Source organism: Podarcis liolepis (genome assembly GCF_965112155.1).
Source record: "Podarcis liolepis genome assembly, chromosome: 16".
Taxonomy (NCBI): domain Eukaryota; kingdom Metazoa; phylum Chordata; class Lepidosauria; order Squamata; family Lacertidae; genus Podarcis; species Podarcis liolepis.
The window spans coordinates 45,214,406-45,241,743 of record NC_139567.1 but is presented as its reverse complement, the minus strand read 5'-3'; the positions used below and the strand labels follow the sequence as shown (position 1 = coordinate 45,241,743).

General features: G+C 52.4%; 1 protein-coding gene across 3 annotated transcripts in view; it reads right to left on the bottom strand.

The window, feature by feature from the left end:
* Positions 1-404: 404 nt before the first annotated feature.
* The window catches only part of SUPT6H (SPT6 homolog, histone chaperone and transcription elongation factor), a 44,160-nt gene continuing 17,226 nt past the window's right edge, over positions 405-27,338 (bottom strand). For all 3 annotated transcript variants that reach the window (XM_083480212.1, XM_083480210.1, XM_083480211.1), the window contains exons 12-37: positions 26,596-26,747; positions 24,193-24,291; positions 23,458-23,587; positions 22,420-22,570; positions 21,689-21,843; positions 20,194-20,389; positions 18,869-19,008; positions 18,658-18,775; positions 17,823-17,899; positions 16,181-16,316; positions 15,174-15,311; positions 13,385-13,552; positions 11,732-11,859; positions 10,721-10,928; positions 10,468-10,615; positions 9,789-9,931; positions 9,168-9,308; positions 8,097-8,292; positions 7,290-7,528; positions 7,085-7,198; positions 6,649-6,773; positions 5,564-5,676; positions 4,787-4,864; positions 4,531-4,697; positions 2,477-2,667; positions 405-1,437 (exon numbers count right to left, since the gene is read on the bottom strand). In XM_083480212.1, the coding sequence (XP_083336338.1) occupies positions 1,251-1,437; positions 2,477-2,667; positions 4,531-4,697; positions 4,787-4,864; positions 5,564-5,676; positions 6,649-6,773; positions 7,085-7,198; positions 7,290-7,528; positions 8,097-8,292; positions 9,168-9,308; positions 9,789-9,931; positions 10,468-10,615; positions 10,721-10,928; positions 11,732-11,859; positions 13,385-13,552; positions 15,174-15,311; positions 16,181-16,316; positions 17,823-17,899; positions 18,658-18,775; positions 18,869-19,008; positions 20,194-20,389; positions 21,689-21,843; positions 22,420-22,570; positions 23,458-23,587; positions 24,193-24,291; positions 26,596-26,747 (3,838 nt within the window). In that variant the 3' untranslated portion in view covers positions 405-1,250. The remainder of the gene's footprint in view (positions 1,438-2,476; positions 2,668-4,530; positions 4,698-4,786; positions 4,865-5,563; positions 5,677-6,648; positions 6,774-7,084; positions 7,199-7,289; positions 7,529-8,096; positions 8,293-9,167; positions 9,309-9,788; positions 9,932-10,467; positions 10,616-10,720; positions 10,929-11,731; positions 11,860-13,384; positions 13,553-15,173; positions 15,312-16,180; positions 16,317-17,822; positions 17,900-18,657; positions 18,776-18,868; positions 19,009-20,193; positions 20,390-21,688; positions 21,844-22,419; positions 22,571-23,457; positions 23,588-24,192; positions 24,292-26,595; positions 26,748-27,338) is intronic.

The window sequence follows — 27,338 nt, the reverse complement described above, 5'->3', positions numbered from 1 at the left end:
GAACAGCTCCAGAGACCAGGCCCAAGGTTCATGGGGACGGGAAAGGGCTGGGGAGGAAGGAGAGAGATGGCAGACATGGCCTGGCCCTGATCCGCCACTCAGGAATTGAGGCAGAGCCTTTGTCCACCCCTGCAGGGCTGGCACAGTTGCGGGGGCTTTGTGAGCTGTCCCCAGCCCCCCCCCACAGGAGACTGGGCAGAAAAGGAAGGCACTTAAATCCCTGCATCTCCAGAGTCCCCCCCCCACAAGCCAGTTCCTCCTACCCCACAGATTCCCTCCCGCCCCTCACACACAACCTCCCCACTGCCCCCGCTTTGGCCCTGGGTTTTGTGCAAGGGAGTCCAGTCAGACTCAGTCTCTGCCCTCTGGCTGGCAAGCAAGGAGAGAGAAAACCTCCACAAAGGTTCAGTAGAAACACTATTTATTCCTCGGTGCTGTTGGGACTGAGCGGAGGGGGGGCAGTGGGGTGGGTAAAGGGGGGAGCACTACTTGGCATTCAGGCTGCCGCAAAACTCTCACTCTCCCGGTACTTCGCAGCTCGCAAACAAAAGCCGCGGTCGCCCCAGGTTCAACTCTGCAGTCTCCTTTTTTTTTTGAAAAGTAACACAACTGAATAAATATTGTCCTGGAGAGGGTGTGCCAAGGAAAAGCCAGCGGATGGGCGAGGGAGGCTGGATTCTCTTCCAGCCACAGAGCGCCCCCCCCCCTCGCCCTGGCATGCCAGGGGGGTGGGCAAAAGCAAAGCCCTTTTCATACATACAAATACAGGCAACGAGCGAAGAAGGAGGGAGAGACAGACAGACAGACACAGAGAGAGAGAGAGAGACTGAGAGAGCAAACCCTGACCCAGTCACTGGCAGAGCCCCTCTCCTGGAACCCCTTGCCCCCCCCAATCCCAAAGGTTTTATTCCTCCACGCAGCCGGATCTGGCCAGCACTCCAGGGGCGGTTTCGGAAAAAGAGAACATCGCTGGCGGGAGGACCGGCTGACGCCGGCTGCGAGAGCAAAGCGCAGAAGAGCAGCGGGAGGGCCGGGTCAGGACTGGCGCCCCGCCCAGCAGAAAGGCTGCCTCCGCTGCCAGTATATACACAAGGGCCTCTCCTCTCCAACCCGCAAGGAGGGCGCTACCCAGCGTCCCTGGCACATGCCTCGAGTGTCCAGTGCAGAGGAAACAAAGACCCCGAGAGAGGTGGCCAGCCGGCAGGAGGGAGGGAGGGATGGGGTCTCCGGCGGCAGCGAGGGGAGCAGGACTACCGGTCCATCTCATCTAGCAGCGGGGTGGCGTCTCCGGCGACCGACATGGGCGTGCTCTCGATCATGGGGCTGGGTGAGGGGCGGGGGGTCAGCCGCTGCTTCTGCTTCCTCCGCTCGGCCTCCTTCTCCTGCAGCCACTGCTCCGCCATCTTGCCCCAGTCGATGGCCGTGTGGCTGCTGGACCTGGGCAGGGGGGGAGAAAGGAAGAAGGTCAAGGACAACAGGCCAATCCAGTGCTAGAAAAGGAGAGAGGAAAGCTGGAGGCTAAAGGGCACCTTAAACCAAACTTACGGGAGCAACAACAGAATGTCTAGGCGCACTTTTTTAAACAACAAGAATGCAAAGCTGAAAATGAATGAACTGCAGCTAAACTGTTATGCTCATTTTTCACACGGCCTAGTCCTTCCAATGCCCATCCCTTAAGAGGGCTTCTTCTCCTGTCTTCAGAGACTGGCTGGAAGTGGGGAGGCAGAAAAATGTCCTCCTTTCCTTCCAGGCTGCAGTTTTAACCTGAAATCTTAGGCGCAGTACTGCTCCTCAGAGCTCAGAAAGTACTCGCACGAATTCCCTGTCGCAAAATGCGCCTAGAACAATGGGCGTTTCAAACGCTGGGCTGATCCAGAGAGCGCTGTGCTTTTGGAGCTCCTGGTGCAGGACTACGGTCTAGAGACATACCCCAGAGCTATGTCAAAGGTTCCAGGCAGAGGGTCCCTCCTCAGCCCCACCTGGAGATGCTGCAGCAGGTGAGCGCTGCCTTGGAGGAGTCTGTGAGAGAGACTGAAATGCACACACAACATGGGGGGGGGAGTCTCTTCTAAAGAGGGGCCTGCCATTGTTTCTAATTTTTGGTTTTGAAAAAGTGCTTGTTTTAATCCAGCCTTCCCTCTCCAGGTGTTCTACAAATCTCCCCAAAGATCAAGAATATTTTTAACCCAACTGATCGACCGAACTGTGCTGCCCTTTCCTCCTTGTCTCACCCCACCCCAATTTTCTCCCTCTCCCCCTTCCCCCTCCAACCTCCCCACTTCTCCATCATGAACCAGTGTGGCCTAGTGGTTAGAGCACTGGACTAGGACCATGAAGCTCACTGGGTCTTCGCCTAGCCTGCCTCCCAGGGTTGCCGTGAGGACTGAATGAGAAGCATGTACATCGCCTTGAGCTCCTTGGAGGAAAAGGTCATTAAAGTAAATAATAAAACAAGGAGCCTTTTTGCAGCACTCACTTGGGCTGCTGCCTCTGCGCTGAGCTGGAGGACGGCTGGGACTGGGGCTGAGACTGGGTGGACTGGGGCGTGGTGCTGGCCTGGAGCTGGTGGTACTGGGGGGTGGTGATGGGCTGGCTGGGGGTCGTGTAGGAGTAGCTGGGGGTCAGAAGTGGGGTGGCCACCGGCTGCTGGGCAGGAGTCGTGAAGACCTGGAGCAAGAGAGAGAGAGACAAAGAGATTAAAGTACAGATTAGCCAATGACGAAAAAGGGCTGAGTGGGAGCATCAGAAAGGAGCTTGTGGAGCCACAGTCCTGGGTGCAGGCGGCCAGCTGTCAGGAGCAGGTGAACAATCAATCACACAGCGTCAGTGATGTTAACTCAAGGAAGCAAAGTTGACTCAGGAGGCCAGGCCTAGTGAGCACAGCAACTGGTTCCAGTAGGTCTTGCCCCTATGAGGCAGTTGTGGGGACTGAGGAAGAAGTCCCTGCTTTCCCACATCTGCCTAAACCTCCCTCCCCCACCAGGTCCCTCACAAGCAATCTGAGACTATGCCAATGCACCTGCCTCTGCTTCTCCCTCTTCATGCCTGTTCTGGTTCGGGGAGGCCATGGGGGAGAGGGAGGCCACTGGCGGCTTCTTCTGTCTCTGAGTCTGGACTGCTCTCTGTCAAATATTCTTTCTGCCCACTGTTACCCCTTCCGTTTCAACCTCCTCTTCCCAGTCTGTTCCCTCTCCTCCCTCTGAGCTTTTTTCTGTTGGGGGCTCCCCACACCGTTCCTCTGCGTCCAGCCAGTCCGTGTGCCATCAGGAGACGGGAGGTCAAAGGAGGCTGCCTTCTGCCGAGTCAGCAGCGCCGCAAGGCTTCAGGTTGGGGGGCATTCCCAGCCCCTCATCATCGTTATAACCCACCCTTTACTGGCAGGTCCCAGTGTGCATTTCAGCCATTCAAAATTCAGAATGAAAAGCAGTTAACGCTGAGTAACAATAGATTGAGGCAGGGACCTTCTGCACGCGAAGCAGGTGCTCTGCTCCTGAGCTGCTGCTGCTGCTCTTTCCCAAAAAATGTAACCAGATCCTGGTCCTCATGGTTCTGCCTTAAAGGCCGATGTAAGAGGAGGCTGCCTTATACCAAATCAGACTGTTGCCTCCATCTAGCTCAGCCCTGTCTACACAGACTGGCAGCATCTCTCCAGGGGAGTTTCAGGCAGGAAGTCTTTTCCCCAGCCCTCTGCCCGAGACGCAGCCCCCTCTCCTGACTGCGCTCCGCAGGGCACTGCCAAGTGTTTGTGAGGTGCCAGGATTGAGAGCGGAGGAAGGTGCCCTTAATTCCAGGTCAGTGGGAGGACCAGAGGCCCTTCCACTCACAGCCCCTGCCTGCCGGGTGATTAGCAAGCTCAGCCGGCCAAGCGCTGCCGGCCTGCCTGTCGGCTCAGCAAATTCTTCCTCCGCTAAGCCTTTTCTCGCTGGCAGCTTAGCTGCGTCCTTCACGTCCTCTCCCCCTTGCCAGCGTCCAGCCTGCCTCCCCCATACTACCCCCCCAGCACATTCCTTTAGAGTGGGGGCTACTCACTTGCCCGCGGCTGATTTCCCTTTCATCTACTCTGTTTAGTGGAAGAAAACGCAACGTGAAGAAAAACGGTGGAACCGCATGCAGGCGACGCTGCGATACCCACACTTTGAGAAAAGAAGATGCCCAGCTAGGAAGCAAGTCAGACCTTGGGTCCATCTAGCTCAGTGCTGCCTACACCGACTGGCAGGGGTTGTCTCCCAACCCAGGCGGGATCTGGGACCTTCCACACGCAAGGCAGATGCTGTACTGCTGAGCCACTGTCCTTCCCAAAGGAAGGCAGATGTGTGAACAATCAAGAGCAGGCCGGGGGTGTGGGGGTGTGGACTACTGACCATTGGGGACCCTTCCAACTCTATGATTCTTACCTTAACCGGAGCCTGAGCGCTGGCTGGGACGTGCTGCCCCGAAAACCAGAAGAACGAGTCTAGAGCAGCCCCACCCGGTGCCCCCCAGTCCCCGCCCTCTGCCCCACCCGGCCCCTCTCTTCCTGCGTTCACCTACGTGGTAAGCGCTGCTCCCGCCGCCGCTGCCTCCGTAGCCGTACTGGCTGGAGGCCCACTGCGCAGGGGTGGCGTTGGGGTTCTGCCCCTGGCCCGTCACGGCTGCGATGGCGCTGAACATCTGCGAGGTCATGTTCTGTGGCAGGGCGTTCACCGCTCGGGTCAGGTCTGTGGGGCAGAAGCGAGGCAGAGCCCGTGAGCAAAGACGCCAAGAGCAGGCGGGAAAAGCAGGGGAGGCGGCGGGAGAGGGGACTCACCTGCCAGGTTGATGTTTGCGGGAGTCGCGTTGATGGAAGCCGGAGTCCTGGTCCTGCTGCTGCTGCTGGGGGTGACTCCTGGGGGTGGGAAGAGAGGTGAATTGCGGGGGCTGGGGATCTGACCAAGTCGCTGCACAAGTGGACTGTGGTCTGCTTGCGCATGGGGCATCTACCCCCCCGCCCCCCCGCATGCAACAGAATGAGGGCAGCTGCTCCAGCAGTCAAGAGGGCTGGGAAGTAAAGCTCTCTCCGTCGGCTGACCAGCCCCATCAGGCCTCCTCTCCCCATTACCACCACTTGCGTGTGGCCGTCCCACCAGGCTGCCTCAGAGGGAGACAGGAAGCAGAAGGCTGGAGTCCCAGTTCCATCAGGCACCTCTTGTCCTCAAAGCTGACAGGACCCCAGGCTCACAAGGTCCCAGTGTGTGCTCACAACCGAGGAGGGAGGAAGAAGGCTGGCCAGCTCTAGGGCACGGAGGGGGAACCTGACGCTCTCCAGAGGTTGCTGGACTCCAATTCCCATCTGCCACTGCGGCCAGCATGGCCAATGGGAAGGAGTCAAACAATATCATAATGGGGGGCCGGGCACTGGCTCCCCCCCTGCCCTCGGGCGACGTTGGAGGGGCCATCGAGCCTGTCTCCTACCCCGCAGTGGGGCATGCTATTTTGCCAGAAGCGGCCTTTCTGGTTCACGGCTGCCGCCTTTCCCCCATCCCCATGACACACATGAAGCCTCTCGCTGACCCCGATTTGGTCCCCCAATTGGGGCTGGGATTACCTGGCACAGGATCCTGATAGTGATCCTTGAACCATCGGAAAAGCCCGTTGACCGTGGGAAAGATGTGGCTGCGGTACCGGAAGCCTTCGGGCGTAACCGTCACATACTCAATCCTGCGGGGAGAGAAGTGGCCCCCACCCTGGTGACATTGAGTTGAACACCCCCGCTCAGCGTCATCCCAAGGTGGGAAGTGATGAGGCCCAGGCCAGGGAGACTGGGCCTTCCACCACCCAAGAGGACCCCCCCCCCAGTTTCCTGGGACTACTTAAGACACGCCTGTCCTGAGGAAGGGCAAAAGCGAGAGAGGCCAGGCCAGGGAGTTCCTGCCACCAGCTCCTGAAGCTGGCCTGAAAATATCTTGCAGCATTTGCTTATTCTCATAATTTAAAATGGTAAAGAACCTCAGGTGCCTTGCAAGAAAGCGTTCTCTAAATGCAATGAGCCAGTCGACAGACATCTCTGTGTGGAGAAGGTCACTCAGTGTCAGACTGAGCAACAGCCCTTCTCCAAACATGGCAGCTCTGTTGAAAGCGCCCAGACCTTGCGGGGAGTTGGCACTAGATGTTGCTGGGCTCCACCTCCCATCCTCCTCCTTTGTTGCTGGAGTCCAGACACATCTGGAAGGTCCCTTTCTCCCTGGGCATCAACACATATCCTGCCAGGCACCCCAAGCCCTCCTGCAGGTGTTTTGAGAACTGGATGGACTTCGGAACTTGCATTTCTGCACCTGAGCTTCTGAAGCCCCTTCGGAAGACCCCTCTCCTTGCCCCTGACCATTCCCACCCCTGCAGCATCAGGAATAATGCCTGTCAGCAGGCTTGGGTCTCAGTCCAGCTTTGCGTGCAGAAGGACCACAGCACCTCCAGAGAAGGGGTCAGGAAAGCTGCTCTTTCTTGGGGAGCCGCTGTCCATCAGAGGAGACATTATGGGGCTAGATGGAGAAATGGCCCAGCCTAAAGCAGCCTCCAAGCCAAAGGGGGTTTGTTGGGGGTGGGCAGGAGGGGGAAAGTGATCCCCCAAGAGGACCTTATCATCACCTCCCCTGTTCCTGCAAGGACTAGTCCCGGGGGCGGCGGGGAACTCACCTGGGCTTGCCCCGTGGCTGGTAGCCCAGCAGGAATTTGCCCGGAAGTTCTTTGCAGGCGCAGATGAAGTAGGGGATGAAGGTGGGCTTCTCCTTCTTGGTCTTGATCAGGAGCTCCTCCAGTTTCTGGCACACGGACAGAGCAGTAACAGAATGGGCTATCAACGCTGCTTCGGAAGGGGGTGGGGAATCCAGAGCAGGGGCTTCTCCCCTCCTTGAATGGCCGCCCGGGGGAAGTCAAGGGGCTTTTGGATATGCTGCGAAGCCCAGTCAGCATTGCCTCCCCTGGTGGGCACTGGTGAGGCTCTTTTCCCTGGGAAGTTCCTCTCCCCCAGCGGCAGTGCCAACTCACAGGGGCAGGGAGCGCCCATGGCTCACTTCTTCCTTGACAAGAGAAGCCCCCAAGCTCAGCTCTGCCCAGATGTGTGTGCGCTCACCTTCCTGTCTCCCCCGTTGCAATCCTGGTAGTATTTGTGGCTGAGCAGGTCTCTGGCGAAGGACGCCATCGGCTGCACATAGCGGGCAACGATCTCGTCCAGGTCCTCAAACTCCTTGGGGCGGAAAAGGCAGAGAGGGTTACAGGCGGGGGGGTCAAGGTGGGTTTCCCCACAAGCCCACCAGGCTTTCTGCCTCCGGACTCACTTCTGTGTTGATCCAGAGGGTGGCCCCCAGGCTGAAGGCGTTCTCCTTGCCCTCCTCGCGGACGTCCACGTGCTGGTAGATGTTGTCGCTGACTTTCCAGGTGACCGTCAGGTGGTTCTCTCCTTTGCTGCTGGGGCGGATGATGACATCTCCCTGGTCCATGGTCTCCATCATCTTCTCAGCCTGCTTGAAGTTGATGTTGTGGAAGGAAGGGTGGGCTATCACACGCTTGATGTACGCTGTGGAGAGGGGGAAGAGAGGCAGACAGGTGGCAGTGAACTGAGCTTTCTTGCTTGGAGGAACGGTGAATTCAAGGGGACACAGCGCGAGTTATGCATGGTGAGAGCGGGAAGAGGAAAGAGGAAAGCTTTCTCCTTTTCTCATAACACTAGACCTTGTGGACACCCAGCAAAGTGGGGTATTGGGAGACACCAGGCAGGTCAAAGAAAGCCCTTCCAAGCAGCGCAAAGTTAAACTGTGGAACTCCCTGCCACAGGAGGCAGGGATGGCCACCAAACTAGATGGTTTTAAAAGAGGACTGGAGAAATTCATGGAGGAGGAGGAGAGAGCTATCGATGGCTACTGGCCATAATGGCTAGGCTCTGCCTCCACAGTTGCTTCTGGAAGCCACAAGAGGGGAGAACGCTCTGGTGCTTGCGGGATTCCCCTAAGGGGCATCTGGTTGGCCACTGGAAGAACAGGATTATGGACCAGATGGGCCACTGTTGCTCACTTCCCCACTGACTGGGACCACAGCCCACCCCCTTGGCTGCCCCCAAGACCGCCGGCTGAGCGCCAGGGACTCACTCGTGCGTTGCTGCCTCTTCTTGTACTCCTCCTCCTGCTTGTGGTCACTGGCCTCGGCATCAAAGTCGTAGTAGGTGTCCTTGGGAAGCTTCCACTCGTTGCTCTTGTCCATCAAGTCTGACGTCCGGCAGGTCAGGTCGGCGCTGAACTTCTCAATGTCGATCTTCATGATCCTGCAGTGGACGGTCATCCCCACCTGGGCAAGACAGAGGCAGACAGTCAGCGGGAGGATAAAGAGGTGCGCGGAGGAGGGCAGCCGAGAGGAGCAAGGAAGCCAAGTCTGATGAGGAACGGTTGAAGGAGCCTGGGAAAGAGGAAACTGAGAGGAGATAGGAGAGCCGTCTTCAACTATCTCAAGGGCTCTCAGGGAAGAGGGAACAAGATGGTTTTCTCCTGTTGGCCCAGAAAAGGAAGCAAGAAGAAATACCGATGAAAGAAAAATGGCAGACAAAGTTAATGGCCTATGAAGAATTGGACAAGATGACAGGAAGGATTCGAAACCTGCGGGACCAGAGATTCACAGAAGACTGGAAGAAATATACAAACTATTTGAAGAGCAACTGTAATCAACAAATTACACTAGTAGGACTACAAGAAGTTCTGTAAGGAGGAATATGTGAAATATTGCAAAGAGGATAAAGAAGAAAGACATTAGTTATGATACTTATATGTAATAATGAAAGAAAGAAATGCAAATTAAGTGGAAAAGACTGGAAAATTTTCAGATGTGATTAGCGGAAGTAAAAAAAGCCTGTATAAGATATAAAAGTATGTTTTATAATTGTTGAAAATGATATGTTAAAATAAAATTAATAAAAATATATATATAAAAGATTGTTTTCTCCTGCTCTGGAGGGTAAGACTCGAACCCATGGCTCCAAGTTACAAGAAAGGAGATTTCGACTCAACATCAGGAAGACCTTTCTGGCCGTCAGGGCTGTTCAGTGGTGGAAGGGGCTCCCGTGGAAGTTCACGGGTGGGTTTTAGACAGAGGTTGGGTGGCCACCTGTCAGGGATTCTATAGCTGTGATACTTAAATTGCAGGGGGCTGGAGGCAGGGAAGTGGCCTACCTTGACCCTCTCCTCTGGCCGCTTGACCACCTTGTCGCTGAGGAACTTGGTCGGGATGAAGCCCGTGACGCCGTTGTCCAGCCGTGTCTTCACCCCGATGGCCTGGCCGGGGCAAGAGCCGCTGTCAAAGTGGTTCCAGACCTGGAACGGAGCAGAGGAAGCAAAGTCACGACAAAAGGAGGGCGGAGGGTGGAGCTCTGCCTAACCAGGACCCAGGCAAACACGACACACACACATACACAGACACACACACACACGAGTGGCTGCTTGGCTGGCCATGTGTGCCCTCAGCCGGGATCTCTCCAAAGGCCTGGCCAGGTGAGGCGCCCCTGCCTAGCAAGCCCCGCAGCAGCTGCCAGGGAACGAGACTTGCTGATGGCGCAGATCTATTCATTTGTTGCATTTATATTCCAACTTTTATTCCAAGGAGCTCAAAGTGGTCTATGCGGTTCTCCACCTCCTCATTTTATCCTTGCAACAACCCTGCGATGCAGACTATGCTGAGACACAATGATGGCTACCCGGCAAGCTCCGTGGCTGAATGGAGACTTGAACCCTGGTTTTCCAGGTCCCAGTCTGACCCTCTCTAACCACTGCACCACACTAGAGTTGCTCTGTTACCTCACTGAGCTCGGGGAAGTTGTCCTGCTGGCAGAAGGGGCACTGCCACAGGCCCGTCTCGTCGTTCCGGATGGCCTGGTCGTAGCTCTCCCCCTGGGGCCGCCGGTGGGCTATCCCCGTCACGTTGCAGATGATGAGTTTACCTGGGGAGGGAGGTTGATTAATTGTACAAATATTTGTATACGTCTCTCTCTCTCTCTCTCTCTCTCTCTCAAAGCAGTTTACAGTGAGAATACATAAAGCCATGTAATAAAAACCATATAAACCATATTTAGAAAGTCAAAAGCAGACCTTTGGGGAAGGAAGCACTCTTAATTGCCTGCATAGGCCTAGAGATGTTTAAAAGTTGGCACAGGTGGGATAGGAAGGGTGGAGTTTATGGGTGCACAAGGTGTTTCGTAACCCCATTTGCATTTGCTTTTGATATGCTGTTGCAGCCGTTCTCTCTGTTTTATACTTGCTATAAAATGAAATCAAAACTTTACCCCCCAAACCCAAATAAATAAAGAAGGCTGGCAGCACATTGGTGGCCCCAGGGGGTGTGCTGGTGACCCCCCCCCCCAGTCTCCATCAATGCCACCACTTCTCTGGCCCTAAGCACCAGAACAGCAACTGCCCTCCTCCTCCTCGCTAGCCTTGCCCCGAGGGGAGAGGCAGACATTTATAGAACATCTCCTACCTATATAGAACGTCTCGGGTGTCTCCTTCGTCAGCATGTTGAAGACCTCCTCCGAGTTGGGGGAGCGGTAGGGGCTCCTCAGGTCCTTGTAGCGGCAGCTCAGCTCGGCTCGGATGTCATACAGGGTGATGTGCTTGTCACCGTAGCCCTGAGCGAGAGGGAGACAGACAGAAAAAGGAGACGTGAAAACCAGAGGGTGGGGTTCTCCCCGCCCCCCCCATCCAAGCCCCTCAGGGCTCTTCCCGCCACCAACCTGTCTCTCCAGCTCTTCGGCAAAGGCATCCAGGTCCAGGTCCTTCAGGCGCTCTGGGTTTTCCAGGATCTCCTCCAGAGCTCCGGCCGGGTTGGCATCCTCAGCTGACTCGTCGTACTCCAGGGCGTCAACGGCCATCTTCCGGGCCCACTCGTAGGTCTCCGGGTGGACCCTGGACCCGTCCAAGACCTCGATGTAGGAGTCCGTGCTACAAAAAGAGAAGGAACAGGAGGACTGAGCAGAAGGTGTGGAAAACTGGAGTGCACTGGTCTTGCAAAGGCGACCGAGACCCCCTGGAACAGAAGGAAGTCCTGATGCAGGGATGGCTATAAAAGAGGATGAGACAAATTCACGGAAGAACAGCAGGCTACCAGTGGAGTCCAGCCACAATGGCTGCTTCTGCACCTCTACTGCGGGAGGCAGGATGCCTCTGAAGACCTGTTGCTGGAAGCCCCAGGAGGCCAGAGGGCTCTCGTGTTTGGATGCCACCTGGGGGCTTCCTGCAGGCATCTGACTGCCCCTGGTGAGGACACAATGCTGAGCCTCTAGCCTGATCCAGCAGCCAGACACTCTCCATTTTATTTTATTTATTTATTTATTTTAAAAAATCTATAGAGCCATTTATAAAAAATAATAGTAATCAAAACATTGTGAGTTTATCCCATGGGTAAGCAAACTAAGGCCGGGGGCCAGATCCGGTCCAATCGCCTTCTCAATCTGGCTCGCAGACGGTCCGGGAGTCAGCGTGTTTTTACAGTAGAATGTGTCCTTTTATTTAAAATGCATCTCTGGGTTATTTGTGGGGCATAGGAATTTGTTGATATTTTTTTCTCCAAAATATAGCCCAGCCCCCCCCCCCCCCAGGTCTGAGGGACGGTGGACCGCCCCCCTTCTGAAAAAGTTTGCTGATCCTTGGTTTATCCTGTGAACCAACCTGAGACCTGAAGGACAGGGAGGGAAACCTCCTTGAGCATTTCACCACCACCACCTGCCGCCGCCCCGCTTGCTCACCTGTCGCCCAGCGATGCTGTGTCGATCTTGATGAAGCCGGCACAGTTGATGAAGACTTTAGGCCCCATGTGGCACATGGTGACCAGCTGGGTCCGGTTCTCCAGCCGAGTGTTGTTCTGCTTCAGGATCTAAGAGGGGCACAGAGCATTCCTTTATTTCATTTCATAAAAATTCATGCGCTGTTTCATCGTAGAAAACCTCAAATAAGTAAACAACCGGGTTGTTAATAAGAAACAATTAAAACATTCCAAAAATTAAAACTAAAAACAGGCCAGCAATCTAGGCATCCGAGTAGGCTTCGTCTAAATTAAAAAATGTTTTTGGCAGGTGCTTAAAGAACACAGTGAAAGGGCCTGCCTGGGGTAAAACGGGAGGGAGTTCCAAAGTGCAGGTGCCGCCACACTAAAGGATTTGAGTTTTTACAAATGCAGAGCAGGAATTATGTGGCACAGCTCTGCCCAGAGGGAGGCATTTCGTCCTGGCAGAAAGGAGCTGCCTTATATAAGGAGGTTGGGTGGCCTGGGCAAGGGCCTCAAAGCCATGTCCTCTTGCCTTATGCTCGGACAGGATGTTTGTCCCTCTAAGCCCCCTGTAGCCTCCTCTGACTGGCAGGGGCTCTGCAAGGTCCCAGGGCAGAGAAAGTCCTGTCCTGTCACTTCCTGCCTGTCCCTTTTCCAGCTGGACTGAACCTGGGAACTTCTGCTTGCGAGGCAGGCGGCTCTCCTGCTGAGCTGGGCCTCTTCCGTAATACACGAGTGTAGGAGGCTGCCTTATACCAAGAGGCCAAAACAGATAAATCGTTACGTTGCCCTGAAAAGAAACTGTTAGGAGGGGAAAGACAAGGCCACAGTTGACGTGGCTGAAAAGGAGCCAGTGAGCCATGTTACAGAAAAGAGAACATCAGGAGACATCAGGAGACGCAGAATGCAACAAATGCCGTAGAAGCTGCAAAGAGAACTGCAGATCAAGGACTTCTGCACAGCCGGTGGTGTAAAACAGAGTACCAACAAAAGGGACCGTTTGTGTCAAAAGGGGCAAACTGCTGGTTGGTTAGTGCCGCTGAAACAATGCTTCACGACGGTGTTGAGCGAACGCGATGAAGGGGTGGGGTGGATGATTTTTTGTTGCCGCACCTATGCTTGTACTGCATTTGAATTCTTTGCAGTGACTTCCGCATTAGGGCTGCCGCCTTGCATGCGCAAAATAAAGGCCGATTGATTTATTACTGACCTCGAGTAAGGGAAACTAGTGTTTCCCCTACAGTTCCACGGAGCTCAGTGTTGTCCCCACGGCTTCAGACATTCAGTCGTCCCCATACGAAGCAGGTGCTCTACCACTAACCTAAAGCTACTTCCCTTCAAAAGGAAAACCCTAGTCCTCATGATTCTAAATGAAGAGATTTTTAAATGGAAACACAGGAAGCTGTCTTCTACCAAGATACGACTGCTGGTTCCATATAGCTCAGTGCCGCCTACACAGACTGCCAGCGGCTCTGTAGAATTTCAGGCAAGGATCATTCCCTTGAGACTGAACCAACCCAGAGCTGGAAGCAGGACAGGCCCCTACTACCAGGAGGCAGAGTGAGGCCACCCTGGCCTCAATTTGGAGACTTACGCAAGTGCCGTCTTTGACTTGTTAGGGCCTTCTGCTTACCTTCAGCAGGTGAGTGCCCTTGCGGGGCCCCAGGCCACAGACGTACTGCAGGAGGGCCTGGCTGTGTGGGTGAGCGATGGCCCGGTTGACGTCCACCCCGACCTCGTTCACACGGTTGATGAACTCACAGTGCAGGGAGTTCAGCAGCTCCTCCTTCACCACGTGCTCCTGGGGGAGAAAAAACACACCCACCTCAACAGGCTGCCATCTGCCTTATTGCAGGGCAGATTCAAGGGTAAACCATATGTGGAATGAGTCTGCCCCTGCAGCTTGATGGAGGTAGAAACTGTCTCTCATGCCTTGTTACGCTGCCATTTCTACGGGGATAGATGCTCGGTATTTATCACTCCTGTTATACAAAAATCTCCAAATGGGTCTGAACTTCAATATCTAAAACTCACACTAAGGGTGGCCAAATTCTGTGCGACTGCCATAAAACTCAGGGAACAAGCTGTACTACCAAAATGATTAAGGTTTTAAATGATTATTTTAGTGATCAAGATTTAATCTATATTTTTAACTGCTGCTATAGCTGAATTGGGGACGCGGGTGGCACTGTGGGTAAAACCTCAGCGCCTAGGGCTTGCCGATCGCATGGTCGGCGGTTCGAATCCCCGCGGTGGGGTGAGCTCCCATCTTTCGGTCCCAGCTCCTGCCCACCTAGCAGTTCGAAAGCACCCCTAAGTGCAAGTAGATAAATATATACCGCTTTATAGCGGGAAGGTAAACGACGTTTCCGTGTGCTGCGCTAGTGCCGGCTCGCCAGAGCAGCTTTGTCACACTGGCCGCGTGACCCGGAAGTGTCTCTGGACAGCGCTGGCCCCCGGCCTCTTAAGTGAGATGGGTGCACAACCCTAGAGTCGGACACAACTGGCCCGTAAGGGCAGGGGTACCTTTACCTTTCATAGCTGAATTGTCTCTGTTATACCCAATTGCAATTCAATGTATTCCTGTTGTGTTTTATGATTTTCCTGATATTGTAAGTGACCCGGAACTGGTCTGTGACCATAATAATAAAATTCTATTCTATTTTATTATATTCTATACTCATACACCGGGGCCGTAAGGCTCTGCTCCAGGGTGGCAGACTGCAGGGCACAGGACAGCCCTTGTCAACGGGCATCTTCATTATACATTTTTAGGCACCCGGTGAAAACGTCGCTCTTCAACCGGGCCTTTAACTGATTGACATACCCTTTTAAATGTGTTGTGGGAGGGGGAGTTATTGGTCTGTTTTTATTCTTATTTTCATTATGTTTTCTATTGTAATTTTATGCTGTGAACTGCCTTGAGATCTGCAGATGAAGGGTGGGATACAAATGTAATGTAATGTAATTCATGTATTTATTTTTATTTTACCCGCCTTCCCCCCTCCATGAGGTCCCGGGGCAGGTTACAAGAATTCAAGAACACAATATTTGAAAATCAGTTAAAGCAGATTACAACAAAGTGGGAGTAAGGTGGATCTTAAAATATATCAAAGAGCAAGGGGCTAAAGAGGCAGGGACTCAACATGATTTATTCTGCTTCAGCTTGCAGTGGAAAATGACTGCCTGCCCCCCCCCCCGGCAGCCCCCCAACCCCAGACACAAGCCCTTTTCACAGCCGGCCTCCAGGATTTCAACGGACAACTGAAAGCCTTCACACCCTCCCAGGGACTGAACCAGATTTCTGAATGAAAAAGCAGTGCCTCTCCAGACATGGAACTCTTTACAGATACAGAATTTGATGCTGAGCAAAGGACGGCAAGTGTTGCTTTCCGAAGGAGTTCTTCTCCCGGTGGCGTTACCTGCAGAGGGTGCAGCTTGAGGCAGAGGATGTCCTCGTCGGAGCTGCAGACCTGAGCGAACTCAATCAGGGGGTCCTGGATGCGGCGGGCGAGGGAGACGGCTTGGCGCAGGACAGGGGGGTAATCCCGGAATTCGGTCTGCAGGAGAATCACACCAGAAAGGGGTTCATACAGCCCTCCTCTCATAACCACACGTGAGGCAGCTTCCCATGACATCCAAATACAGTGGTACCTCGGGTTACATACGCTTCAGGTTACAGACTCCGCTAACCCAGAAATTTTGCTTCAGGATGAGAACAGAAATTGTGCTCCGGAGGCGCGGCAGCAGCAGGAGGCCCCATTACCTAAAGTGTGCTTCAGGTTAAGAATGGTTTCAGGTTAAGTACGGACCTCCGGAACAAATTAAGTACTTAACCCGAGGTACCACTGTAATATGAACGGCAATAAGCTATAGCATCACAAGAAAGGGGTGGGGGGAAATCAGCAACATCAACAACGATTAAAACAACTGAAATAAAAGCCGATATCAAGACCTGGAAAAAGTTTTCCTAATAAGTGTGTAGTTTTCAAATTTGCTGTGTTGCTGAAGGCTCCTGGACTGTTAAAATAAAACACTATGGGCATAGGCACTATGCAAGAAACTACTGTATTTTTCCGTGTATAAGACGCCCCCAATTTTAGGGGCCTCAAAATTAGGAAAACGGGGGGAGATTGCCCAGAGTTGTTGAGCTTTCTTGGAGGATTGCCCATAGCTGCCCATCGCACGTGTCGCATAAACCACCTATTGCCTGTCCCCTCCATGTATAAGACGACACCCAATTTGTAACATATTTTAAAAGTCAAAAACCTGGTCTTATACACGGAAAACTACGGTAGCTCATTCAGAGACCCTTGGTCCGTCTAGCTCAGCAGTGCCTACTCTGGCTGGCCGTGGCTCTCCAGGGCTTCAGGCAGGGGACAGCAAGTGTCCCGGGTTTGGGCAATGGGGGGAGGGTCTCCCGGCTCACCTCGGACTTCTTGCTGTTCATGTAGAGAGTGGCCAGCTCATTGTCCACCAGCTCCACCCCAATGGAGGAGAGCTGCTGCCCCTGGTCCAGCTCGTGGGCAATGCGCTTCACGTCCTCGATCAGCATCTGGGCATCCCTGGCAAAGGGAGAGGAGGAAGCAGGAAGCAGCTGAGAGAGAGCGAACCACCGCTGCAAACTGAGCGGCATCTCTTGGCCCCAGAGAGGGAGCTGTGCAGCAGAAGGCCTCCTGTCCCTGTCTGGGCGCAGTGTTTGCTCTACATAAAGGATGACCCCCCCCCCCACCTCTCTATCTGGCCCTCAGGACACACCCCGTCACCGGCCCAGTGCTGGACCTTCCCCTGAGTGTTTTTGCCTGGCTGGACCCTGATGATGCCTCTCGTTTTTCTGGATGAAGGATGCAAAGGGATTTCTGAATGGAGAACCTAGTCTACCATGCAAAGGCAGTTTGCATTTGTTGCTCCTCCCACTTTTGCCTCTGGCCCCGCCCACCCCAGCATGCGGGCCCCTGGCAGGCTGCATCCAGAACACAGCTATCAACTTTTTCCCTTTTCTTGCAAGGAATCCTATTCGGAACAAGTGAATTTCCCTTTAAAAAAGGGAAACGTTGACAGCTATGATCCAGAAGGAATGTGGCCGGCACTTACAATTAATAAATAGAAAATATAAATATGTGGTTAAAAGGTTGAAAAAAGAAAATACAGTGGTGCCTCGCAATACGAAATTAATCCGTTCCGCGAGTCACTTCGTCTTGCGGTTTTTTCGTCTTGCGAAGCACGGCTATTAGTGGCTATTAACGGCTTAGCGGCTTTAAGAAAAAGGAAACAAACTCGCAAACAAACTTGCGAAGCAAGCCCATAGGGAAATTCGTCTTGCGGAACGACTCAAAAAACGGAAAACTCTTTCATCTAGCAAGTTTTTCGCCTTGCGAGACATTCGTCTTACGGGGCACCACTGTAGATTAAGAATGTATAACTTTAATTTTAGTGTATAAGGTGTATATTATAAGCAGAAGAAACAAGAATGTGATAAACCAGGAAGGGAAGTTGTGATAAGTGGGGGGGGGGGGGTGGATTTTGAAATGTAAATGTAATTTGAATTTTTGCTTATGTTAAAATATGTTGCAAATCTGTAATAAAAAATATTTTAAAATAAAAAACCAGAAGGGAATGTAGCCTTCAGGGTGAAAAAGGTCCCCCATCTCCCGGCACTGAGCTGCTACTTGCTCATTCCAGAGCAAACTTCTGCTGTTCTTAAAACATCCATATCCTCCTTTCCTGTTGCAGCAGAAGCACTCAAGGCAGCTTGCACCAAGTATTTAAAACAGCCAATCCGAAAACAGAAGCACCAAATATAAACCAGGAGTAGATGATACACAGCAGGCCCTGTACACACCCTCACTCCAGCTGGCTCTTTTAAAGTATGATGAAAGCTGCTTCGAGTCGTGATTGTTTTGTGTTTAAAACAGAAAAGTAGGAGATAAATATTTTTTTAAAAATGGTTTGAGGGCTGAATGTGCTGAGAAGGAGGCATCTGGCAGGCCGCTGTGAGAGCAGGATGGTGGATTAGAGGAGTCCTGAGCATGATCCAGCAGTCAGGCTCTTTTGCTGTTCAGGTGGCTCACCTGTTCTCTCCTGCAATGGTGACCACGTGGGGCTTCTTGCTGAGCAGGAATTTCTTCAGGGTCTCGATATCCTGAGCCTGAGGGCAGAGAAAGGGGTAGAGAGTGAGGGAGGCAGAAAGGACACCGGACAGAACACAGCGACTTTACACACGAAGGCTCCGAAAGCAGGTGATTTGGTGATGGGAAGAAAGCCCTCTCAGCCAGTATGGAGGCAGGGCTTGTGATGGGCTCACATTTCCACCAGGGAGTTGGGGGCGGGAAAGAAGAAGGGGATTTGAACCCTGGTTTTTCCCAGGCCTTAGAGCCCAGGACTCTACCACTATACCAGAAACAAGAAAGCTGCAGAGATAGTGCGCACCCTGGAAATTATCTCTTTCAGCTTCTGCCTTCTGGAAGAAGGTACAGGGTTATGAAGACTAGGACTAGCCACCTGAGAAATAGTTTCTATCCAAATGCGATTTTGGTTTTAAACACAGTGTAAGGTAGTCTCTATGGGAGTATATCCTATTTCATCATGGGGTATCAGAGTTTTTAGGGGGCTAACTAGGCTGGGATAGCTGGCTTGTTGGTTTCTGAATGTCTGGTGTAGATTTTTTTCAATTTCGCTGTTCTGTATGGGACAATGACAATAAAGATTATCGTATTGTATTGTATTTCAGATGAGGGTTGCAGCAGACTGCGGGGAGAATGTTCTAGGCCTGAGACCAGAGACACACCAGCAGCCCTGCACTTCCAGACTGGCGGTGGGAGGAAAACCACAGACGGGCTCCTTGCACCAGAAGCTCCTGCAAGTATCTGGTGGCTTCCTAGCAAAGTCTTCAGCTTCTCCCCTCACCTTCTTCTCTCTCTCCTCCTCCCGCCAGGCGTTCCTTCGCTTGGTGAAATGCGGCAGGCGCAGGAAATCCGTCACCTCCCCTTCCCCATTCACCAGGGCGCAAAAGACAGGGTGGTCTCTGTAAGAAAAAGGAACGGTGCAGCGTTAGAAAAGCGGGGAGGAGACCCCACCAGGGCGTTGGGGACGCATCTCTGCCAAGGAGCCTCCATACCTGGCCGAGGAGAAGGCGATGCCCAGCACCCGGATGCCCTTCCCCTGGTTCTCGTCCATGAAGTCGTCGTCTTCCTCCACCTGCTGGTCTGGCCGGTAAGGAGCCGCCTTCAGCCAGTTGTGCAGCTTCCGGCTGCAAGCCTAGAAAAGGAAGGAGGAAGGCGACTCATGGGCAGACCCTGGAAGAAACTTCCACCTGGACCATTTGGAGGGTTTGACGGAACCTCAGAAAGTATCTAAGGGGCAGAGCTCGAAGAAGCATTTTTGGGCTGCATGAGAGTGGTCCCCAAAGGGGGCGGTGGAATTCCCTAGGTGGCACTAAGAGGCAAGGGGAACTGGAGGTGGCAAAGCTTTGAAAAGCTGGTCTCACCGAATAAAGTTCTTCTGGTTTTTTGAATTAAATTAAATAGTTTTAACTGGATTATGAATAAATGTGCAATTAATTGTTACTGTTTTGAATTTCCTTGTGTTATTAGTGGGTTGTGCAAACAGCTGTTCTGAATGATGCTTTTCATAGGGTAGGGGGGTGACTTTATGGATCTGAGGGGGCTGTGCCCCCCCCAAGCTTTGGAGCCACTTCTATGATGTGATTTTATCTCGGGTGCAAATACTCGAAACACAAAGTCGCCCACTGTCACCTGCAGAGGCAAACACCTGGCTCATCCCTATATTAAATATGCAAAAAGGAATGCTCCTTTCTTTCTTCCGTGCAAAGCAAGGCAGCCTCTCTGGAGAGGAAGGGCGGTAGCACATTGAGAAAAGGACCAGAGTATCGGCCATCACCACAGCTGGCACACCTGACTCTTATTTCCTGGAACTAAACTACACAAAATCGGACAGAATCATGCGCATCTGCTTTGCAGGCGTTTATTCCGCATTCATGATGCATGTTTCCCAAAGACTTTTTTTGGCACTGGGAAGTGGAAAGCTGGATGACACAGAGGGGTGGCGGAAGGAGGTCTCCTCCCAACTCCCCTGGCCCAGGTCTGGGATTTCACCATAAGTTTTGCTTAACAAAGGGGGGGAAATTAAAACATGGATTTTTCCAGATGCCAAATGCAACCCCACCCCCAGCCTGCAGTAAGAAAGCCTGCTCACCTACTCAGGTGTCAGGGGTTTTTCAGCTGTGACACCTGCATTGCAGGGGGTTGGACTAGATGACCCAAGAGGTCCCTTCCAACTCTACAATTCTAGGATTCTTCCTTGAGCAACCATCTAGGCTAGGCCTGCTCTCCCAGAGGCAGGAGCTGCCTGCCAGCTGCTCCCCAAGCACATGGGGCCTAAGCCAAGGGGGGTTGGTTGGGGTGGGCAGCATTGGACACCCACCTTGATGACGAACTCCTTGGCTTCCACCAGCAGCTTGTTCTTCAGCTCCATGCCCATCTGGACGTAGAGGAACTGGTTGAGCGCCCGCTCAATGGCCAAGGTGCGCTGCCGGTTCCACTCCTGCACCTGGTGGCTGAACTCGTCGCGGTAGTAGAACTGCTTGATCTCCTCAAAGTAGGACTGGTCGTTGCCGTAGCTGGAAAGGGAGGAGGAGGAGGAGGAGGAGGAGGAGGAGGAGGAGGAGGAGGAGGCGGCGGTCAGTGGCTCCTAGGCATCATGGCTTCATCACTCCTCCCACCACTAGGAGGCAGTAAAGGCCCCTGGATGCCAGTTGGCTGGGCAACACAAGAGGGGACTGTAGTGATCAGGTGGGATTGCTATGAGGAATTATAAAAAAATATGGTGCAAGCATTGCGTTGACTGGGTTTGAGCCATTTTGATATGATTTCTCATCAATCCATGCCTCTGCATCTATGTCCTATTTCTCTGCCTGACAGACACATATCAGCATTCTAAAAACAGAGGCCAGTTGCTTCACTGGGCATCCTGAGTCAGGGATCGGTTCGCAGAGAAGGGGGGAGAGACAGGAATGTACAGAGAGCCTCCTCCAATGAGCAGCTGGCGCTTAGTTTTTCACGCAAGGAAAGGAAAAGAAGAGGGGGGTTTCTGGGGGTTTTCTGCTGGAGGGGGAACAGGTGAGAACCACTTCTGGAAACTGCTAGCGATTGAGGCAGACATGCTTTCAAAACCTCTGCACTGTACGTAAGTTTTAGCACTCAATAAATCCTGTAAAAGACAGGCTGGAGTCCTGGGCTGTTATCTTCGCAAGCATCCACCTATCAATTTGACAGGTAGCTTCTTTGATGTACCTTTCCTTGAGTTTGTTAATCTTTAGATAGAACTTAGGGCCAGGAAGAGAGTTCACAAAGAGATGGCAAATACTACCCCATCCTTCCTTCCTTTACTGCTTGTTTATGACCTCTGGGTTTGCTGAATGTATTCCTCTAGTCCTGCTTTATTTACTCTCAGATACGTAGGCATGTTCAAAGTAGTCTTTGTAGTTAACAGGATTTCTTCTGATCTGACTTTGTCCCACGTGGGTTTTATTTTTTTAAATACTCAGGGGAAATCTGATTGGTTCTTACGAACACTGTGTAAAAAGTTCTTTTGTGAATAAAACGACCTGGGCCGAGGGGTGGAGAGGGAGGATTACTATATGCACTCGTCCCAGAGTCTTGCTGATCAAGCCTCGTGTGTATTTTATTAATCAGAGTCCAATCCTTCCTGGTTTGGGGAACGCTACAGGGACAGTGGCTGCAGCTGGACTCAGGTCCTTTGCAGTCCTACTTGGAGACAGACGCCAGGATTGGACCTGGGACCTTCTGCATGCAAGCAAAGCAGATGATCTGCCACGGAGCAACTTACTACCCACCCAATGACTTTGAGATTCACCCAGCGGGGAAAGGGGGGGTGGTCTCTTCAGGCGCAGACTCACCCCTCAACGCCCTTCATGTCGATGCAGATGTCAATGGTCAGGAGCCCCTCGTCCTTGGCCAGGCAGATCTTCAGAAACTGGTCGTCCCGCAGTTCCTTCACAGGCTTGTTCTTCAGGTACTTGAAGGAGTAGGCGTAATGGGCCTCGTCCACATCCTGCCGTTTTGAGAAGGGGAGGGGAGAGAGGAGGCAGCGACTCAGGAGGGGAAGAGAGGAACACTCCAAGCAGGCCCTTCCAGGACACCCTCGCAGCCCCCAATTCCATGCCAAGGTTTTTGGAATTCAGCTATTCCCCTCGACCACCAGGGCTCGCCTCTCTTCCCCCCTGCCAATTGGGCATGTTTTAATGCCTTCCCTCCAACCCAAGGAAACTCAAGGTTCTTGCTCCCGCCACCCTCACAGCAACCCTGTGAGGTAGGACCAGGCTGAGAGACAGAGAGATAGATTGCCATGGTCTTCCACTTCCTCTTCCACATTTTCTTTCACAGCTTCTGCTTGCTCAGTTTTTAAATGTAAGCCTTTGCTTGCTGAACTGTGAATTCTCAAGCGTGCCACAAACGGGTTTGCAGAGTTACTGGATGGACCTTGGGGACAGCCACGCAAAGAGGGATTTGAACCCGGCTCTCTCCAGAGCCCAAGCCAAACAGCTCCACCACCACTACAGCAGAGAGAGCCTTGGCACCAGATTCCCCCCGTTCGCCAGGGAGAACCGCCCAGGCAGGTGCGCTTTACCTTCTTCCCTTTCTTGGTAGGAGCGACGTTGATCTTTGCCCTTTCCTGGAAGGTCTGGCGCAGGACCTGCCGGACCAAGGGCTCGCGGGCAATCTGCAGGGCCACCATGTAGCAGGCCCCTTCCAGCACGGCCTCCGGGGTGGGGAACTGGCTGTGGAGAGAGCCAAGGCAAGGGCATGGCTGGGTCAGGGTGGGGCACAGGATCACCCCCTTCCTCACTCATATCACTCACCCCTTCTAAAAATGTGCATTACTCAGGCAGCCCAGTCAAACCCAAGAGGCTTTGCCAACCAGCTTCTGTACTGATGTGTCGGATATTCTAAAACTAACTGCAATGTGTTCTGGGCTTATAACCAAAGTGTGGTTTATGCCCACTCGACCACTTCAACTGATGCAACTGGCACTGTTGCAGGTTCCGCATTTGTAAGAATATTTTAGTGTGGCAGCACGTTGGAACTCCCTGCCTATTGCAAACAGGCAGGTGCCTTTGCTGTGCACTTTTTGGCATCTACTGAAAACATTCTGGTTTAGGCAAGCCTACCCAGAGGTTTAGGTAAGTTGCTGCGAGTTTTAATCTGCTTTTAGACTATTGCTATTTTAATTTTCCAAAAGCCTTAACGCTATTGCTGTTAATTGTTATTATCAATAATTTTAAGGCTTTATCTTTTTCTCTGTACATTGCTTTGAAGTCTGTCTGCTTTGTGTGTGTGTGTGTTTTTACAATCAAGTGTTGTATACATTTTAATGAATGAATGAATAAATAAATAAATAAATAAATAAAACGCCCATGCGAAAGAGATGCCTGTAGGCGCAAACTTTGTCAAGAGCGATGTTTGTCAAGCAAAAAGCACAACCCGGACACACAAGTCACAACTGAATCAGCTGAGAAGAGTTTAAGAGCCTGGAAAACAAGTAACAAACATGCCCAACGCCAAGACATTTTGAGTTCCTTTCCAAAGGAAGAAACTGAGGCAGGACAGGTCAAAAGGCCCCCGCTCCCCAGCCAGGAGGGGGCTACACCTGAGCCAGGGCTCCTACCTGCAGACGTAATCCTTGGCCAGCTCCAAGGGCTCAGCTGGGAACTGCTCTGTCTCGTGGCGCTGGTAACTGTCTCGCAAGTTCTCCCCAAACTGCTCGGGGGTCAGCCCAAACTTCTTGGCTAGGCCATCTAGGGGGACAACAGCAACCGTCAGTCATGAGAATATAAGGATAGCCCTGCTGGGGTTTACCATCAGTCATCCACCCCCAGCATTTAACCCGGACACTGAGGTCAAGCGCTGAGGGCCTTCTGGTGGTTCCCTCACTGCGAGAAGCCAAGTTATACGGAACCAGGCAGAGGGCCTTCTTGGTAGTGGCACCAGCCCTGTGGAACGCCCTCCCATCAGATTTCAAAGAAATAAACAAGTATCTGATGTTTAGAAGACATCTGAAGGCAGCCCTGTTTACGGAAGTTTTTAATGACTGATGTTTTAATGTATTTGTAATCTTTTGCTGGAAGCCGCCCAGAGTGGCTGGGGAAACCCAGCCAGATGGGCGGGGTATAAATAATATTTTTAAAAAATTATTATTATTATCACCACCTCCACCTATCCCAGCCTCCTGTTCTCATAGGGGCCGACCAGAAGTCCCCAAGCAGGATTCGAACACAAGAGCAGCCCTCTCCCCTCCTGAGGTTTCCAGCAACAGGGATTCAGAAGTAGGGCTGCCTCCAACTGCGGAGGCAGAGAACTGGCTCACTGCAAAGGCCAAGGGAGCACAGGAGCTGGTACCTACCTAGGCCAGCCGCTTGGCAGATGGTATACATGTCCCGTCGAGACGCCTGCTTGAGCTCCGGCCCCTTCTGCTCTTCGTCCTCCACGTCCTCCCCTTCGCCTGGAGAAGGAAAGAGAGAGAGGCCCTTGGGAAAATGCCCAACCACCAGGGACGACCAGGAGAGGCCAGACACATTGGGAACATCAGCAGAGAGGGACTGTGGCACAGCGGTTAAGGGTGTTGGACTAGGACCCAGGAGAGGCCAGGGTTCAAATTCCCCGACTCAGCCATGGGTGATCTTGGAAGCCAACCACTGCCTCTTAGCCTAACCTACCCCACAAGGTTGTTGTGGGCATTAAATGGGGAGAAGAACCATGTATGCCACTTAAGACTGCCCTGAAGGAAAAATGAAATATAAATCCAATAAATAAACAAACAAGAAATCTCAAGGAAGGGAAAGGGGAGCCCCCCTGACAAAGTGAGAGAGGCCGCCTCCTTCCCCCATCCAGCAAGGGGGGGGGAGATTCACCATGAGCATCTCGTCTCTCTAGCGAGAGGCAGCGTGGCTGCGAAGATGCCTCACAGGGCAACAATGGCAAGAGGCTGAGAGGGGGAGGCTGAACTAACACAGAGATGCAGAGACCTCTGATGCGAAAGGAAGGGAAGAAGAACGGAGGGGATGCGGAGGAAGCTCACCCAGACTGGCTCCCTTTGTGCCCAGAAGGACATTATCCTGCTGCTGTTTGTTTCAGTCCATATTTCAATTACGAATGCTTACATTTTAATGCACATTTAAGTGGCTTTTACCCTTCTTACCTGCACAAGTCTTTTTTGCCCTTGAGCAAAGTAATACTTTTATTATTAGTTACAAAGGGATCTTCATTTGTAATACATTGTTTCTGACTTGATGATTTCACCTAAACGGCCTCGGTCCAGTATATCTAAAGGAGCATCTCCACCCCCATCGTTCTACCCGGACACTGAGGTCCAGCGCCAAGGGCCTTCTGGTGGTTCCCTCACTGCGAGAAGCCAAGTTACAGGGAACCAGGCAGAGGGCCTTCTTGGTAGTGGTGCCCACCCTGTGGAATGCCCTCCCATCAGATGTCAAAGAGAACAACAACTATCAGACTTTTAGAAGACTTCTGAAGGCAGCCCTGTTTAGGGAAGCTTTTAATGTTTGATGTATTACGGTATTTTAATATTTTTTTGGAAGTCGCCCAGGGTGGCTGGGGAAGCCTAGCCAGATGGGCGGGGTATAAATAAATTATTAATAATAATAATAATAATAATAATAATAATTATTATTATTATTATTATTATTATTATTATTATTATCAGAGCTGCTTCCAGATCCTAGCTCACAGAGGATCACGCTAGCCAGCGATCATTTAGTAAAAGTCTTTATTGAGTTACAGTTTCCATTCTCAAGCTGCTGTGTGCAACTCTACGTCTTATGGGTTAGATCGGCGAAGCTCCGTCTGAGTCTCCGCCCCTTGTACACCAACTTAATATCCTAGCCTTGCTCCACCTTTTCCGCCTGACTGTTCTTCTCTGGGTCCCTCTGCCCCCCAGGGTCTCTTCCTTCCGGGATTCTTCTGACGCCGACCCCCCGGACCCTCCTGTCTCCTTGCGCCGGGCTTTAGGACCTGGCTCCCTTTCCGGGCTGCTTACTGCGCCACCTTCCTCTGCATTTGAACTTGGCGCGCGCGCCCAACCTTCCACTTTCCGTCTGACCGTTTCTTCGCTCCCCGATGGAGGTGTGGCCACTCCTGACTCGTGCCCTCCCCCCTGTTGTGAGCTGCCAGCGCTTGATCCCTGGCGCCCTTCCTCTTCCCTGCTCTCTGGCGGTGACGCTGGTCCCGATTTCCAACTGCTCCCCTCTGAGTCCCCTCTGGCCCTTTCTTCCTGGGGTGTCCCCCTAGGCTCCCCCCTTGCCCTGGCCACTGGTGCTCCTTTCTGTGAATCTTCTGATTCACTGGAAAGACTCGGAGATCTCGGGTCGTCGTCATCACTCATTTTTTCTTCTGCCTCCTCCCCCTCGCTCTCTGTTTCCTCCCTTGCCCTTGCCTCTGCTCCTAAACCCCTGACAATTATTATTACTACCGCTTAGGGCTTTTGGGGGTTTTTTTGCCGAATGTGTTGAGTGGTATATCTAGATTTTCTAAATAAATAAACAAGCAACCAGAACTAAGAGTGCCAGCCTCTGTGGGCAGCAGCCCAGTTTCAGGGCTTTAGCAACCCACAGCAATTGGCACAGGGAGGGTATGGAGCCAGGCCCCACCACCATGTGCAGAAAGCCAGGCTCAGAGGGTGGGAGAGAGAGACAGCCCTGTAGCGAAGGCACCAGAGCGGGGAGATGGTGGGGTGGGAGTATCGAGACAATCACCTTAGAAACCAGGCAGCCCCTTCCTGCCACCCCCGTACCTTCCTCCTCCTCGCCGTCCTCCCGGACCCTCTTGTGCTTCTTGCGGCTTGCCTTGGCGGCGTTCTGCATCTTGGGGATATCTCGGCCATAGTAGAGCAGGAAGTGGTTGTACACATCCCGCAGCTCATCCATGGACTGCACGTCCTTCAGCCTGACAAAACAGAAGCATGGGAAGGCATTTTAAAATATATATATATTTGGCGGGAGCCACAAGAAACAGATTTCATTTCTTTACTTTACTAACTTTTTTAAAGATTGAAGCTGCTGAGCTTTTTTTAGGATTGAAGTTGTTCAGGTTTTCTTAGGATTTTACCCCAGGAAATAAACTGCCACAGGGGCCGCATTAAACCAACCTGCGGGCCGGATTAGGCCCCCAAAACGGATTTTGGACATGGCTAGATGAGATTCTTCTTCACTTCTTAAGTACAGTTTGGATCCCGAATGCCTTGGGAGTTAAACGTTTTGACTCCTGAATGCCACAAACCCGGAAGTGAGTGTTCTGCTTTGCAAAAGTTCTTTGGAAGCAGAACGTCCAACTTGGCTTTCGATTATGTGCAGGAAGCTCCTGCAGCCAATCAGAAGCCGCGCCATGGTTGTCGAATGTTTTCGGAATTTGAATGGAGTTCCAGAATGGATTCCATTTGACAACCAAGGTACGATTGTATGTAAGGAGACTCTCCTTAAAATACTTGCAGTGTCCCTTTTGTTCAAAATCACTTCAATGCCAAGAAATGGCAAAAGG